The sequence below is a fragment of the Mobula birostris genome, chromosome 6, assembly GCF_030028105.1.
Source record: "Mobula birostris isolate sMobBir1 chromosome 6, sMobBir1.hap1, whole genome shotgun sequence".
In the NCBI taxonomy this organism is placed as follows: Eukaryota; Metazoa; Chordata; class Chondrichthyes; order Myliobatiformes; family Myliobatidae; genus Mobula; species Mobula birostris.
In genome coordinates this window covers 134,704,638-134,722,696 of record NC_092375.1, presented here as the reverse complement: position 1 = coordinate 134,722,696, position 18,059 = coordinate 134,704,638, and the positions used below count along the sequence as shown (strand labels likewise).

Genomic DNA, 18,059 nt, shown 5'->3' with positions numbered 1-18,059 from the left:
AAGGGACTATAAATAACCCTTGCAGTTTTCTCTGGACTCATTAAGATCACAACTTGCATGGTAATTTTTTGCATTTAGACATATTTGAGTGTTCTACACTCCCTCTTGAATGAAGGAGTTAAAAGGTTTTAGTAGGTTTGAAAAAGACGTAAATCCTGAATTTCTCAAGCTGTTGCCCAATGAAAATCATGATCATTGTGACTAGGGGAGCAGCTAGAAAGCATTCGTGAAGCACCCTGGTAATGACTTTCCCAGTACTGTACCTGATAATAAGGTGACTCTTCTGTAGTTACCAGAGTTGTATTTGCCTCCTTCCTTGATGACGGTCATGATTATAGTCCATTGGCAAAATCCTCTACTAACCTACAACCAGCGTCTACGCCATCCTCCAACAGAAAAGTGGACAGCGACTTGCTCTTGGTAGCCATCTCTTGGGAGATTTACTGATGAAATTCTCCTCAAAGTTCCCAAACAGCCTTCAGCTGACCGAGTAAAATGGCATTTGAAATCAAGCTCTCAAATACAGAAGTGATCCCTATCATCTTTTATGCTTTCTAGCCTCAGGCACTGTAAACATTGTCTCCATAAAATCCTAATTCACTGGAAGGATACGTTAAGCCAACGGTGTCTCGAAAGCCAATATCCCTGGCATCAATCAACTTTGTTATACTGGATACATTGTTCACATGCCCAACACCTAGCACCTGACCTGAAACTTTTTCAAGCATGTCATGGGAAGAAATCAAAGGAAAAGATTCAATAATGGCCTCAAAGTTCCCTTGTAAAAGATAACACACATCTCTATAGTGGATACTATAGAGAGAGTGCAGAGGAGATTTACAAGGATGTTGCCTGGATTGGAGAGCATACCTTATGAGAATAGGTTGAGTGTACTTGGCCTTATCTCCTTGGAGCGATGGAGGATGAGAGGTGGCCTGATCGAGGTGTGTAAGATGATGAGGGGTATTGATCGTGTGCATAGCCAGAGGCGTTTTTCCAGGGCTGAAATGGCTAACACGAGGGGGCATAGTTTTAAGGTGCTTGGAAATAGGTACCAAGGGAATGTCAGGGGTAAGTTTTTCCACACAGAGAGTGGTGGGTGCATGGAATGCACTGCCAGCAGCAGTGGTGGAAGCTGATACAATAGAGCATTTTAAGAGCCTCTTAGATAGGTACATGGGAGCTTAGAAAAATAGAGGGCTATGTGGTAGGGAAATTCTAGGCTGTCTCTAAAATAGGGCACATAGTCGGCACAACATTGTGGGCCAGATGGCCTGTAATGTGCTGTAAATTTCTATGTTCTCTACTGAGACCTGGGAATTCCCAGTACAGGGGCACCATTTGGTACGGTACTGTATTGAGAGCCCATTCTCATGAATTGGATGTATATACAAGCCCCAGCAAAAACAGTAAAGAACTCACAAAAATACCCATCTGCCCATCTAATATCTTATGAAACCGTCACAACGTTTTTAGGTATGACGTTAACTTCAATTGTCATCTCAGGACTGGAGTGGAAACGAGCTACATACACTTGACCCATCGGGAAAAAAATTGTTGGATCTTGTGTGCAAATCAACAGCCACGTCCCCTAGTCTGTGTCGGCTAATTATTGTACAACACCAAGAACCGAAAACACATCCAGTGCCAGGACTTGAAAGAGTAGGAGGAACCGTGAAGTAACGGGGCAGAGGCAGGGATGCGGATGGTCGGGGCTTCCGCACCGCAGCGATGGGCCCGACTCAGGCCGTGACAACATTGCCCCTCAACTACTAAAGCCTCGCCTCTGGCACGGATCTTTGAATGGTGGTGGCCTATACCTGTGTGCATTTCCCACTCACTATCCTAGCACCTTCTTTCACTACTCACGCTTGTACTCGGCCATCAGCCGTTTCAGCGCCGTTCCTGCCATCACCAACAACGGTCCGTTACTGCGCCACAGCGGGGACCAATTACACCGACACACCGTAGCCACTTCCGGTTTGGGCACCGCTGGGGAGGATGATCAGCGGTGCACAACTGAGTCCCTCATCACCACAATGGCGGGACTGCCGCCGTTGCTGCTCTCCTCTTGCCACATCTGGCTCATCTGCTTACTGGGCGTTAAGCCGTTTGGTCGTGCTCAACTGGCGGGAGATGGAGGAGTCTTCAACCCCGGACAGACAGCTCCTGGAGACGTGTCTGCAGCCCAGCAGCGCAGGTAATAAAGGGGATGGATGCAGGTCCCCCAGGCCCGGCTGTATTTTCTTGTTGCTCGATTGAAACAGTGCGGAACAATCCGAAAGAGGTTGTCTAATTCCCTCGTAGTTCCACTTTCTTAGCTTCTGACCTTTGTCTCAATCCCCCTGGCAGTTCTCTGACCTCCCTCTGCTCTGAGTCTCTGGCCCCAAGATTTTCAACCCTCAAGTTGCCCCCGTCATCCAAACTTGTAGGTTTTCTACTACGATCGGAATCATTAAGTGTTTCTGATAGTTATCTTGATTCGTTCTCCTCTCCACATACTCTACTCGACTTTTTTTTTCTTGTATCTTAGAAAAATAATCAACTTTCAAACTGCTATCAGGCTCAACGTGATGTTTCTGCAATTACAGATCTGCAAAATCACCAACAAAATTCAACAAAATAAGATGAGTGTAGGATTAGTGTAAGTAGGGCTTGATGGTTAGCACAGACTTATTGGGCCAAAGGGTCTGCTTTTGTGTTGCATTTTTCTGTGAGCATAAGAAATGGGAGCACAAGTAGAAAAAATTACCCCTCAGATCTGTTCTACCATTCAAAATCATTTTGTTTGATCTGATCTTGACTGATTTATATATCCTTTAACATTCTATTTCATGGTCCAAATTATGTTGAGCTCAATCTTAAAAATGTTCAATAATGCAGCATTCTAAAGATTTGCGATTGAGAGAATAAACTCTGTTATCTGTCTCAATTTAAAGTGACAGACATTTGAATTACAAAAAAAGTCAAGAGACATGGAGGTAGAGCAGGAAGGTAGAGTTGAGGCCAAGATTAGGTCAGCCATGATCCTTTGAAGTGGGGAGAGAATACTCAAGGAGCCAATTGGCTTACTTCTATTTTTGAAGATATACCTTTGAATCTTAGATTCCTGCCTGAGGGAAATACCCTGTTAAGCCTTCTCAGTATCTTATTTGTTTCAGTCAGATCACCTCTGATGTTCCCAAAATTGAATGAATATCAATGCAGATTGCTCAGCTTTTGGTCATAAGCCAACCCTGTTATCCAAGACCATTATATCCCTATCAAAACAAGGAGACCAAAACTATACTCTAGATCAAATGTAGGCAGTCCTGCCTCTGCCTATAAGGAGCTTGTACCTTCTCCCTGTGACTTTCTGAGTTTCCTCCAGGTGCTGCGATTTCCTCCCACAGTCCAAAGGCATACCAGTTGGTAGGTTAATCGGTCATTGTAAATTGTCCCGTGATTAGGCTAGGATTAAATCCAGGGACTGCTGGGTGGCGTGGCTCAAAGGGCTAGTAGGGTCCATTCTGACTGTATCTTGATAAGTAAACAGCAATTTATTTAATTTTCAACCCAAACCCCTTTAATGTTCTTGTCTCTAAAACCACTGTCCCTCTTCCCCCTCCTCACATGTCCCCTGCCTGTCTTTGTCACAGAATGCTTCCTATCTCCACTCTCTTATGTCCAAGGTATGCAAATTTGAATGATTTGCAATAAATTTGTAAACCATTATTTCCCAGATTTTGGATGGACCATTAGATTAGTGTTGTATTTTGTTCTCCACTGTTAAGACTATTAGTTAAGGTTGTCCAGGAATGTAAGGCTCTAATCAGCTTCTCTTTATCGTAAGGAGTTTTATGGTGATTCTGTTTGTACATGTACTTGTGCATATGATAATAAACCTGACTTTGAATTTAAATTGGTATCTTGCCTCTTCCACCAAATACGATGTGCTCATATTAACCGGAAAGATTGAGCCCTGGACTTTCTACCCATCACCAGACTTGGTCACCTAGAACTATTTCCTGCTGCCTTGTCCTGGACATTTTCTCAAAACTACATCACTTCTCTTGCCTTGTTTTCTCTAACCTCATCTTGTCCAAATCCATCTCTTATTTGTTTCATTCTGCTTTGGCCAGAAATTTGACCACTTAGATTTTAGCACGCCACTTGTTAGATATTTTGACCTTCAGACTCGAGTTTACCAATCTCTCCTGACCAACCTTCCATCTTCTACACAGAAATGTACTTCTCCAAACTTTGATATTGCTAAGAACAATAATAGCGATCTACATCCATAGAAATGTACAAGCTGTTTGCTACTATCAAATTTGCAAAGTAAGTCTTTTGATTTTGATGAAAATTTTTTCAATGTTAGATTGAAAGGTTAAGTTCTATGGGCTGATCCATACTGACTGCCATTTTGTGAATTCTTCAGTTTGCACAACCTTTTCAACTTTTTTTTCCTAACCCCAACCCTAATCTCTGCAGACACCTAGAACTATTCCATCCCTCAGTTTCTCAGTAGCTTATCGTCTTACCTCATGCACTTTTAAAATCTTCATTGCTTCATGTTTTGTGGCTGTGGCTTCGTCTTCTTTGACTCTAAGCTTTCAGGTTCCTTCCTTGAACCCTTCTACCATGTTCTCACCTTATAGATACATCAACCTCTTATCAGTCTTTTGGTGTCTATATTTGTTCAAATTTTGAGCATTTTCTTTAGATCTTTTAAGACCCTTGGGATATTTCGTTGGTTTTGACAGCCTCATTTTTCCTTGCAGGATTTTATGTTGTCATTTCAGGCTATACCAGCTTCTGCTGTAATAATTTATAGGTATCTGACTTGCCAAGTTTATACTCCAAGTCACCTGGGACCACCTGCTTTAACAGCCACCAACCCATCTCACCAAAACCATCAGAGACCAACAGCGTATGTGATCCAGTTGTGATATGGGAAAGGAAAGCTGTAAAAAGAAATGACTTGTACGTGGCAACTTTCACTATTTTGGATGCCTCAGATAGTTTTACGGTCAATGTAGAATTTTATTTGTGACAAAGGAAATGCAGCAACCAATTTGTCCGCAAACAGCAATGTAATAGTGACCAGATATCTGTTAGACCAATGGATATTACCCAGTACAGGAGGGCTCTGCTTCTAGGTAATGCCCTAAGATCTTCTGCATTCATCCAAGTGGCAGGCAGGACCTTGGTTAGTATCTCAAAGGGATGAAGTCAATTTTATTCTTTTTTGCTCTGACACCCGTTTTCAGAGAGCGTGTACAAAAAGGTATGGAGTGCAGAATGTCATAGAAACATTTTGTGTCCCTAGGTATTTGTTATATGATGTGAATCCACCTGAAGGATTTAACCTTCGGCGAGATGTTTATCTACGCATGGCATCCTTGATGAAGAGTCTGCTAAAGAGTGAAGCTTGGGTACTGGTTCTTCCTCCCTGGGGGCATCTCTACCACTGGCAAAGCACAGATCTTGAACAAGTCCGCATTCCATGGAGTGCATTCTTTGATGTGCCCAGCCTAAACAAGAACATCCCTGTTATTGAATATGAGGAGTTCATTGCAGGTATCTGGAATCTTAATGAATCTCAGGGAATTCTATTTGTCTATTGGTTTGGTTCTCAGCCTTCAGATAGCCGAAATTATGACGCACTGTCATCTCTATCAATGCTTCTCTGTTTTTTAAAGACTTCAGTTGGATCACTTTTTCTTTTCAACCATTCATTCATTCATCCATTCTTAACAAAGAAGAACTCTCAGTTTTAAACTAATACTTAGAAATTCTTGTCACGTCCACTCAACTTCAAGATCTTTTTCAAGATAAAGTAACAAAATCTCTAAAACGTCCTCTCAAGTAAATACTAACTAATTGTGACACAATTTCCCTATCAGCCAATTTTGCCCTTCTATAAATGAAGCTCAATGCCGTGGTCTGTTATAATCTCTGTCACCACTTTATTCCTTACTTATTTGTGCACCCTTTATTCCTCCTGTCCACTCAAATTATTTCTGACTACTTTTTTCCAATGTCTTTTTGCTTGCCAAAATAAAATAGTGCTTACATGTGTAGAAGTTCATTGTCAATTATGTACCCATTCTGCATGTTTAATCATATATTGTAATTGATGCAAACCACATATCAGATTGGAATAATCCTCCCGTCAAAGTTGTTGTCATTTAGAAATTATTTTAACTAAGAAAACAAGAAATGGGAGTAGATTTTCTTTTGTTACACTCAAATCTGGGATATATTTTTGTTTAAAAGCATGCAAGTTCCTGGATTACTAACTTTAAAATTAAATTTCTCTTTAATAATTAATCTCTCTGTTGCTCACAGAGTCAGGTGGACCATTTATACAGCAGATTTACGTTCTGCAAGGATATGCAGAAGGCTGGACAGAGGGCCAATGGGAAGAGAAGGTGGATGAGCAGCCTTGCATTGAGTCTCTTACATATGTGAACGACAAACAAGGATTTTATAGGTATTTGATTGGCATACTTGTAACTTGTGTTTAAAGTTGTATTTCCTTTTTATTAGAAATAATATTGTAAAAGTGCTATCTTGCTGTGCTTAGTAGGGCTGATAATATTATGCACAGATGGAGACCATTCACCCAATTGTGCCTGTACCAGATGGAGCCATAGAAGCAGACTCTTTGGCTCACCACAACTATCCCACCTATATTCGCTTTATATCCCTCTAAGCCTTGTTCATTCAAGTACATATCCAGATGCCTCTGAAATATTGTTACTTCTCCTGTCTCCCCCACCAGATAACAGTTACTCTTTGAATGAAAATTATATCCCTCAGATCCCCTTTAAACCTTCTCTCTGTCACCTTTAACCCATGCTCTCCAGTTTGAGACACCCCTACCATGGGAAACAAACACTGGCTATTTACCCTATCTATGCCTGATAATTTTATATATAGTTAGATATAGATCTTTGCAAGAGTTAACCAATGAGTTCTACACCATGCTTTTTCTTTGTAGTACTTTGCTCGAGAATGTAACAAATTCCATTTTGAAATGTTCAAAAGAGCTAAAGGAAAATGAAGAAGAGAATAGAAGCTGTTCAATTCCATTTGGCTAGTCTTCTATGGAAGCTACATATGTTAGACTATTTGTTGGCATCCATTTCTGGAATGTTTACACTTGGCTAATTTGTCATCATAGTAAGCACATCTAAAAATGAGAGGACTGAGCCACATCTGTTACAACAAATGCCTTGGGAGAAGGGAATATGACCCTCAAGTATCATCAAGGTTTGCAGCCAACTTGGCCATTCCCTTTTGTATCTCCTGCATTACAGGAGACGATACAAAAGCTTGGAACCCTGACTGACCAGACTCAATATATGTTTCTTTCCCACTGCTCTCAGACATATGAGCCAATTGCATCTTTCTCATCCCCCTCCCTGCAGTACTGCCACGTTCTCAAACCTTTAGTTCTACCTCTTCTGCGTCTGTCATTTCAGCATTTCTTACTGCAGATTACACTACCCTGCACCATTCCGTTGTTCTGCGCTCACTGCTGTACTTGTTGCATTTATTGCCATGTATACTATTTATTTTGTGAGCTACACATGAACATGAAATTTCATATGACAATAAGACACTCTAATCGAATCAAGATTGCACCACCATTTGATAAAATCATAGTTAATCCTCTTCGTCAGCTTCACTTTGTTGCCTGATTTCCCCAGAAGTCCAATAATGTGGTCTCATCCTTGACTCAATGACTGACTATTCACAATTTTCTGGTAGAATTTTTAACACGTTTCACAGCCTGAAGAAACGTGAAGATATTTTTCTTGACTTGAATCCTCAATGTTCGACTCCTTGTCACTAAAAGCTGTTGATTACCAAATCCATGTAGGTAACAAGCATTCTTAATTATTGTAATAATCAGTTATTAGCATAAAGTGTTAACATTTTCTTTTTTTTTAAATTTCACATTTGCAGTATTTTGCTTTGTTTTGTAATTAATCATTAGACTGTTTTTGCAAAGTAGATGGAGCTGATAGACAGACAGTGATTATTTGTCCCGTTTTTTGAAACTAGTTTTTTTTAATTTATTGTCCAAATAAATAAGGTTCTTATTCATTGAACTTAAGGTATCAAAGATTGATTTATTATATAGTACATGTAATAGTGCACAAATATATTTACAGTCAGACCAGAAGATAGTTGGAAAAACAAAATGGGATACAGTTTACCACCTCTATATGGCAGTCCATGCAGTTCCACATTATATAGCTGTATAAAAAAAGATCAAAATAGAGAAATTTTAATTAACGTCACATAATTTTATCATGTTATTCTTGTGGTTGGGTTTACTCTATTAATTTATGAGATTTGATTGACTCAGTTTCATTGTTTAGAATTTATATTCTATCATGAAATTTTTAGTTGCATTTCAGTCTTTATTTAATAATAACTTGTACCGAGTTTTTCACTATTTTCTTGCTCTTTTCTGGGCTTAATGGAAAATTTATATACTGAATAGCTATTTTGGACTCTGAGAGCAGAAATCCATAAAACTGCATGTATTAATCCATGTTTATACTTTCTCTCTGCTCAGATTGTTTTAAACAATATCATTCTTCACATTTCAGTACATCTCTCTTAGTCTAGTTAAAAGACAGCATCCTTGCTTACTAGAAACTACTTAGAAAATTTCAACCCCCTTAGGGGAAGGCCATGTAATTATGGTTTGGCTCACAGATTTTTATGGCACCATGAGGAAGGGATTTGGATGTTCCTAGTTTGCACCACTATTGATCTCATTTCATGCGATAATAATTCTAACTTTCAGCCTTTGCAGGTTGAGCTGGGAAAATGGACAATTAATATCTCTCCCCTCCCTTTGTCCCTCCAACCCTCCATTCATGGCAGAGTTAGTCAGTTAAGTAGATCTCCATAAAACACATGCCAAGGTGTACCATTGGCTCTTGTTTTTATTCACTCCCTCAATACATCTTTATAGCTGAAGAAATACCTTTGAAATCCTGTTGTAATGTAGGAATTGTGACAGCCCATTTGCAATGTAGGAAAGTTCCACTAATACCAATGTTATCATGAACGGATTTTCTATTAAAGATTTGAACATGTGACCTGCTGAGGCACTGTGATATACTGAGGCAAGTTTGATAACAATAACAATCCAGTGTGGTCTCTGCCCATTACTTACAAATATTAGAGAATGTTTCAACAACGGGATTTTGAGTTAACTTATTGTTTCCATAAGTTTAGTGCTATTACACTAGCAAAGTTAACTTAGTAGGAACAGATATGAAACTTGCTGCATTTCAATTGATATAACATTTCTAAATATATCAATACCCATAATGGGCTTGGGGTCCCTTGAAGAGTATTGCCATTCTTTCTCCCTACTCATCTGTAAGATATGCAACCAGTCACTAAAGAAATCTGTGTGGATAAAGAGATCAGCAACTGTGGAAAGTGAGCATTTTGTGTGCTACTAACTGATGTACATTTTCTTTCTGTGACAGAGGTTGGTTTTGGGGTTACAAAGAGACAAGAGGCCTCGGTGTCGCCTGTGTGTCTGTTCAAGGTTCAGCTTCCATCATGGTACCAGTTTTGCTGAAAAACACCACAGCACAGTGAGTGAGTGACCTGAACATAAGAATTGCATGATATATCTACACGCTCGTGGTGATTTGCACAGTGCAAGAAAATTGACATTTTGCCTTGGAATAATGTGCCTGCTAAATAATATCCTCTCCTTCAGGTAAAACTTGTGTACAATATGGGGATCTGATAGAAAAAGAAGCAACAGTAGCTATGGAGGCAACCGGAGAGGCTGCTTTAGATCTGATAATGCTTAATAAGACTGAATTAATTACCAATCCTGTTTTTAAAAAAAAGCAAGAATCCTCTAAGAGTGATAATTACATGATAGAATTTTCTATTTTGTTTAAGAGTTTATTACTTATTTTTTCGACATCTTTGCTAACTCCTTTAAACTTTCTAAGCCTGTCCAGATTTTTTGTGCCCTATTCGGAGTTTGCATGCCTATTTGTATCAGGATACATTCATCCACCTCATTAATATAGGTTCAAATACATGAGGCCTCACATTTGATCATTGTAACGTCCCAACAATAACAGCTCACCTACCTGCAAATGACCCAGTTATTCATAAGATTTCTGTCATTTAATTTAAATTATATCTGTACAAATATATCACTCCCAGTCTTGTAAGCCCTTATTGTATATAGCCATCTTGCCTGTAAAACTACATAAAATGCCCTTTTTTTTTAAAAAAAAAAGGCTGAGAAAAAATTATTTTCTGTGCAATATCAACATTGGTATTGGTTCTTTGTAATTCACCAATCCTATGGAGCACTATTCTGCTTCATCCTTACATCTTCGTGTAGGCTTAACGTAATCATACAATCCTCATCCTTTATATCACTTCCATTGTCCATCTGGTTAGGACTGCTTATCTTGTGGTCATATGCAAAGTCTCTTTATTCCATTATTTTTGGTCATCCCAAAGGACCCATGCTTAATTCCCCATTTTTTCTCAGTTAAATGCTGGCCTTTGGTGATGTCTCCTGAAAGCATAAATCTCAGGTACTTTGTATATGGTGCCAGTCATGACTGTAACCCTCCTTTGTTTTATCTTACTGCTTGCTTGATATTTTGTATTAGTGGAGTGTAAAGTCCTGTATTTAAAATGAGGACAAAGGTCCAATTTATTTTTCTGAGTTATTGCAGATATAGAGCATATCTTTGCTACATTCCCTTGCTATTATTATGTTAACATCACTATTGTAGAGACATGTAAAATGTCTAAACCAGCAGTGGTCATGTCAATTTTGATGGCTCTGCTCCTTTGCTCTTTGCGTATCTTTGTCTCTTCTGGTGTTTTTCTATTTTCTAGATCTGCAACAAGGGGCTTAGTTTAGTTCCTCCATTGTAGCAATTTTCACCATTATTTAATTCCCTGGAAAGCAATCCCCCTACAAGAGTTAAAAGCCTGATCTGCAGTACAGCACTGTATGTAGTTTATTGCATGACAGAATTATCCTGCTTTTGACTTCAAAACTCAATGAATTGCATTTTAAAAGTGTTTTATCCTATTTTTTATTAACTACTGTAGATACTGTACCTCTGAAAATCTTTTAGTCAATTTCAGTGTGTTTTGCACATTTTCCTCATTTGTGTTCAAGTTGCATCTCCTCGTGCATTCTCAGTCTTGCTGCAGCTCAGTTTTAGAAACTTTGACTTCTTTCAGCAATTCATTTTACAATCTGTCAAACCTAATTACTGTTTTCCTGGTTAACTTCTGTTTTAGTTTTACTCTCATAAACCAGAATGCAGAACCAACTTCAGTTTCTCAAAGAGAGAGAGAGATGAGGATGGAGTTTCTGTCATCAATTTCCTCCACGCTGTGAATCTCCAATCTCAGATCATTGCCGACAAAGGGAGGAATGTGAAATAATTCTGTAGGAAAGCCGCTCTTAGGCTCTAGAAGTCATTAGTATCTCTCACCTGAATCATCATCACACTTAATATTCATTCCCATAACCACAACACACTGGCAGAGGTATGCACCATCTTTAAAGACATTTCAGTGACTTAGATAGGCTGTTAGGCTCCTTCTTATCTCTAGGCTTCTTCCTTCAAGGATAAAAAGGAGTAGACACATGGGGTAATCACTAAGTGCTGTTTCTGCACCAAGTTGCTCTCTGTTTCCTCCTAATTCGTAGAGTGATGTATTTTTACCAGCAGCTCAAAAAAGTAGTTCATTGCCACTTTCTCAAGAACATTTAATGTTGGGCAATAAATTCTGGCCTTGCCAGCAACATGTATGTTCTAGAAAATAAAATGTATTTTAAAACAAAAAGTAACACACAAGACGCTAGAGGAACTCAGCAGGTCGGGCATCATCTATGGAAGTGAATAAACAATTGATGTTTTGGGCTAAGGCCCTTCTTTAGGATTGGAAAGGAAAGGGGAAGACGCCAGAATGAATAGGTGGAGGCAGGGGAAGGAGGATAGCTAGCAGATGATAAATGAAACCAGGTGGGTAGGAAAGGTAAAGGGCTGGAGAGGAAAGAATCTGATAGGAGAGGATAGTGGACCATGGGAGAAAGGGAAGAAAGAGGGTCACCCAGGAGGCAGGTGAGGAAAAGTAAGAGGCCAGTGGGAATAGAAGAAGAGGGAAGGGGAAGGGGAAAATAATTATCTTAAGGAGAAATTGAAGTTCATGCCATTAGGTTGGAAGCTATCCAGATGGAATATGAGGTGTTGCTCCTCCACCCTGAGAGGCCTCATCATGGACTGACATGTCGGAATGGGAATGGAAATAGGAATTAAAGTGTTTGGCCACCAGGAAATTCCACTTTTGCTGGATGGAGCAGAGGCGCTCAACCAAGTAGTCCCCCAATTTATGACGGGTTTCACCAATGTACAGGAGGCCTCATTGGGAACACCAGATACAATGGATGACTCCAGCAGATCTGCAGGTGAAGTGGTACCTCACCTAGAAGGACTGTTTGGGGGCCTGAATGGAGGTGAGGGAGGTGGTGAAAGGGCAGTTGTAGCACTTGGGCCACTTGCAGGGTTAAGTGCCAGGTAGGATATTAGTAGGAAGGGAATCAAGGAGGGAGTGATTCCTATGGAAAGCAGAGAGTAGGTGGGGTAAAGATGTGTTTGATGGTAGGATCCCTTTAGAGATGATGGAAGTTGCAGAGAATAATGTGTTGGATGCAGTGTCTCATGGGGTAGTAAGTTAGGACAAGGGGAGCCCTATCCCTGTTAAGGCAACGGGAAAATCAGGTGAACGTGGATGTCCAGAAAATGGATGAGGTACGGGTAAGGTCAGCATCAATGGTGGAGGAAGGGAAATCCCTGTTCTTTGAAGGAGGAAGATACCTTTGATGTCCTGGAAAGGAAAGCCTCATCCTTGGAGCAGATACAGTGGAGCTGAAGGAACTGAGAAAAGGGATTCACATTTTTACAGGAGACAGGGTGGGAAGAGGTATAGTCAAGATAGCCTTGGGAATTGGTAGGTTTATTTATTTTTAAAAGTCAATGTCTAGTTATGGACTTAACTCTTAAACTCCAGTGTGGTAATGAAGGAGTATTGGAATGTGGAAGATGTTGTCATCAACTGAGATGTTAAACATAAGCTCAGTTCTCCTTCCTTTAGAATTTGAAAATCTTTTGGCATTGTTCAAATAAGCTCCCATGTTGTTGTCTTATGTTTTGTCTAAATATTTTTTCCATGACAACATCTAACAGCAAATCATCTGGTCATTTATTTCATTGCTATTTGTGGGGTCTCACTGTGCTACAATTTCCACATTCTCACACTCTCCATAATTCAGATGAGTTTCATTTTTCTGCAAACAAGTTGGGATGTCCTGAGATTGGGAAAGGTACCGTCTGAACTCTAGTGTTCTTTAAATGTATCAATTGTGACCTCTGATAAATTTGGGCATGATGACTTTGAAGTGGGGCCATCTAAGTGCAACGGTCAATGTGCTGAAGGAACAAAGTACGTTGAGCAATATCTTTGCTTGGGGGGAGAGGGGGAATTTTTTTCTTAGTTCTTCCAGCATTTTGTTTATTGTTCAAGACTCAAGCATCTACAATCTCTAATGTCACTGTTGGATTTTTTGTGGTCCAAGGATTCCTGATGAAGTTTCTGATTTTGTCCTAGGTCCGTAATGATAGACAGAGCTGAAAACCTACTTCATGACCACTACGCAGGGAAAAATTACTGGGATGTGAGTACTACATTGATTGAGAACATAGAATAGTATAATGTTTGGGCAATGTTATGCCAATCTTGATGCCAATTTGTACTAATTGTCCTCGTCCTGTGTATCATCTATATCCCTTCATATTCATGTGTCTGTCTAAAAGCCTCTTAAACTTCAGCAAAGTGCCTGCTTCTACTACTACTACCCTGGTAACCCATTCTAGACACCAATCACTGTAAAAAATACTTGCCCCTAATGCCATCTTTAAACTCCCACCCCACCCCCCACCCCTCTAACCTTAAAAGCTTATCCTCTGGCATTTAACATTTTTACCTTAGGGAAAAGATTCTGACTGTCTACCTTATCTATGCCTCTCAAATTTAAAAACCTCTATCAAGTCTCCCTTCAGCCTCCAACGTTGTAGGGAGTTGGAACAATGCAAGAGTGTCCAACCTTTCTTTATACTGTAGTTTATACCCTCTAATCGAAGCAGTGTCATGATAAGTCTTTTCTGCACCCTCTTCATAGTCTTCACATCAGTCTTATAATGGGACAACCAGAACTGCACGCAGTACTGAGTATGGTGTGACTAAAGTTTACTCTTGTACTCAATGCCCCTGCCATTGAAGGCAAGCTCACCAATCCTTGTGGAACACTACTGGATACAGCCCTCCACCAGAATAACAGTCTTCCACCCTGACACTCTTCTATGGACAAGCCAGTGTTGAATCAAAACTTGCAATTCACTCTGGAACCCATACATCTTTATCTTCTAAATCAACCGACCATGAAGGACCTTATTGAAAGGCATACTAAAGTCCATGGAGATAACGAGCTCTGCTTTCTCCTTATCAGGCTCCTTTATCACCTTCTCAAAAACCTCCAAGTTTGTGCAGCATGACCTGTCCCACACAAAGCCATCCATTCAAAATGCACATAAATCCTACCTCCAAGTGGCCTCTCCAGTAGCTTCCCTACCACTGACATGAAGCTCACTGGCCTATAATTACCTAGATTATCCCTATCTCCTTTCATGAACAAAGGCACAACATTTGCTACTCTCCAATCCTCTGAGACCTCACTTGCTGCTAGTGAGGATCCAAAGATCTCTGCCAAAGCCTCGGTAATCTCTTCACTTGCTTCTTTCAATATTCTGGGAGATACGCTGTTAATCCCTGGGGACAGCCACCTTGCTTCTTTTTATTAGCAAAGGCCAATAAGAAAGTTCAAAGTGAACTTAATATCAAAGTACATATGTCGCCATATACAACCCCGAGATTCATTTTCTTGCGGGCAATCATAGTAAATATAAGAAACAGAATAGAATCAATGGAAGACCACACCTAACAGCACAGACAAACAATCAGTGTGCAAAAGAAACCAACAAAGCAAATGCAAAAGAAAAAAAAAGAATAATAGTAATAAGCAACAAATATCAAGAACATGAGATGAAGAGTCCTCAAAAGTGATCCATAGGTTGTAGGAACAGTTCAATACTGGGATGAGTGAAGTTATCCCCTCTGATTCAGGAGTCTGGTGATTAATAACTGTTCCTGAACCTGGCAGTGTGGATCCAAGGCTCCTGTTCCACCTTCCTGAGAGAAAAGAGCATGGCCTGGATGGAGGGGGTCTTTGACTACGGATGCTGCTTTCCTGCAACAGTGCTGTGTGTAGATATGCTCAATGGTGGGGAGGGCTTTACCCCTAATGGACTGGGCCATATCCACTATCTTCTGTAGGCTTTTTTTGTTCGAGGGCATTGGTGTTTCCATCCCAGGCTGTGATGCAACCAGTCAATGTAGTCTCCACCACATATTTATGGAAGTTTCTCAAAGTTTTAGATGATATGTCAGATCTTCGCAAACTTCTAAGAAAGTAAAGATGCTGTCATTCTTTCTTCATGATGGCATTTACATGCTAAGACCAGGACAGATCCTCTGAAATGATAACATTGAGGAATTTAGTGTTGCTGACCCTCTCCACCTCTGATCTCCCAATGAGGACTGGCTCATGGACCCGTGGTTTCCTCGTTCTGAACTCGGTAATCAGCTCCTTGGTCTTGCTGGCATTGAGAGAGGATGATGTTGTGGCACCACTCAGCCAGATTTTCAATCTCCCTCCTAAATGCTGATTTGTCACCACTTTTGATTTGGCCAACGACAGTGGTGTCATCTGCAAACTTAAGAATGGCATTGGAATTGTGCTTAGCCAGACGGTCATAAGCGTAAAGCTAGTAGTGCAGGGGCTAGTCACACAGCCTTGTGATGCACCTGTACTGATGGAGATTGTGGAGGAGATGTTGTTGCCAATCTGAATTGACTGAGGTCTGCAAGTGAGAAAATCGAAGATCCAATTGCACAAGGAGGTATTGAGGCCAAGATCTTGAAGCTTATTGATAATTTTTGAGGGGATGATAGTATTGAAGGACAAACTGTAGTTGATGAAGGTCATCCTGATGCATGCATGTTTGCTGTCCAGATGTTCTAGGGATGAGTGAAGAGCCAATGAAATGGCATCTGCTGTTGACCTGTTGTGAATATAGGCAAATTAGAGTGGATCCAAGTCGTTCCTCAGGCAGGAGTTGATGTCTTTCATCAGCTGCCTCTCAAAGCACTTCATCACAGTTGATGTAAGTGCTACTGGATGATGTCATTGAGACAGGTCACCAATTTCTTCGTAGGCAGTAGTAAAAGTGAAGTCTGCTTGAAGCAGGTAGGTACCTCAGACTGCGGAAATGAGAGATTAAGGTTATCAGTGAGCACTCCGGCCAGTTGATCAACACTGGTCTTTAGTACTTAGCCAGATACCTCTTCTGTGCCAAATACTTTCCGTAGATTCATCCTCCTGAAGGATGGGCATACATCTGCCTCAGAGACTGAAATCACGGGGTCATCAGGGGAGCTTGAAGGTGTCTCCATGTTTTGATGGTCAAAGTGAGCATGAAGGGCATAGAGCTCATCTGCATGCAAAGCCCCATTGTCACCTATGTCACTTGGTTTCACTTTGTAAGAGGTGATGGCATTTAGTCCCTGTTACAGCTGTTGAGCATCCTTCTGTTTAGTCTGGAGTTGTCACTTTGCATGTCCGATGTCTTTCCAGAGATCGTACCTGGGCCCCTTGTATTTTACTTGGTCGCCAGACCTGAATGCCACTGATCTGGCCCTTGGTAGGTTGCAAATCTCATGGTTCATCCAGGGCGTCTGGTTGGGGAGCACTCTGAATGATTTTGTGGGAGTACACTTGTCTACAACTGTTTTTTATAAAGTCTGACAACCGTGGTGTCTCCCATAACCACCTTTTTTTTGTCCTTATCTCTGGAGTCTCACTCTTTAGCCTCTGTTAAAGTGGTGTACTTAGTACTGAGGGGGAACAGCCACAGGGGTACTCTGAGGGGAGGACTCCAAGCCAAGCACAGACAAAAGGACATGTAACTTCCTCCACCCATCATCCTGTTAGCAAATGTACAGGAATAGGCAGCCAGCGCAGAGTACCCCCGTGGCTGTTCCCCTCAATACATAAGTATACCGTTTTGAATACTGTTAGTAGGGACAACCTACGAGAAGGATGCTGCAGAAGCCGAGTCTCAACCACTGACTCTGACTCTGTGGCTCAGAAAGGAAGGGGGAGAAGAGGAGTCCAGTAGTGATAGGAGATTCAGTTGTTAGAATAGCAGACAGGAGATTCTGTGGAAGTGAAAAAGATACCCGGATGGCGTGCTACCTCCCAGATACCAGGTCAGGGATGTCTTGGATCAAATCCACGGCATCCTAAAGGGAGAGGGTGAGCAGCCAGAAGTCATGGTATGTATTGGTACCACTGACATAGTTTTAAAAAAAAGGGAGGAGGTCCTGAAGAGAGAATAAAGGGAGTTGAGTAGAAAGCTGAAAAGCAGGATCTCCATGATTGTAATCTCAGGATTACTGCCTGTGCCACAAATCACTAAGGATAAAAATGGGATGATTTGGAGAGAAATGCAAGGTTGAGGAATTGTTGCAGAGAGCAGGGTTTCAGATTTCTGGATCATTGGGATCTCTTCTGGGGAAGGTAGGATGGGGTACGCCTGAAACCAAGTGGGACCAATATTCTTGCAGGCAGTTTGCTCAAGCTGTTGGGGAGAAGGATAGAATCGAAGTGATAGGGCTGAGGATGGAGCAGTTGGTATACAAGTAGAGCGGTGTGTGTAGTGAGACTTTGACAGATGACAGACAGATGATAGGGTGACATTGCTGTCAGTGGGATGAGTTGAAGTGTAAAATGGGGGCAAAATTGAAAACGGTGATAAATACAGGACTGAAAGTGTTATATTTCAATGCACACAGCATAT

The 18,059-nt window shown here is 40.8% G+C and overlaps 2 protein-coding genes across 3 annotated transcripts in view; one reads left to right on the top strand and one right to left on the bottom strand.

Annotated features, from left to right (window-relative positions):
• Positions 1-1,964, bottom strand: part of ube2g2 (ubiquitin-conjugating enzyme E2G 2 (UBC7 homolog, yeast)) — a 70,119-nt gene extending 68,155 nt beyond the window's left edge. Inside the window, exon 1 of one of the 2 annotated variants that reach the window (XM_072261385.1) lies at positions 1,870-1,964. In XM_072261385.1, coding sequence (XP_072117486.1) covers positions 1,870-1,912 — 43 coding nt within the window. In that variant the 5' untranslated portion in view covers positions 1,913-1,964. Of the gene's footprint in view, positions 1-263; positions 1,023-1,869 lie in introns of those variants that run through there. The other variant, XM_072261384.1, reaches the window with a different exon arrangement.
• A 46-nt stretch (positions 1,965-2,010) lies between these two features.
• pofut2 (protein O-fucosyltransferase 2) overlaps positions 2,011-18,059 on the top strand; it is a 32,286-nt gene continuing 16,237 nt past the window's right edge. The window contains exons 1-5 of the mRNA XM_072262400.1: positions 2,011-2,200; positions 5,312-5,562; positions 6,334-6,478; positions 9,510-9,620; positions 13,693-13,759. Coding sequence (XP_072118501.1) covers positions 2,040-2,200; positions 5,312-5,562; positions 6,334-6,478; positions 9,510-9,620; positions 13,693-13,759 — 735 coding nt within the window. The 5' untranslated portion in view covers positions 2,011-2,039. The remainder of the gene's footprint in view (positions 2,201-5,311; positions 5,563-6,333; positions 6,479-9,509; positions 9,621-13,692; positions 13,760-18,059) is intronic.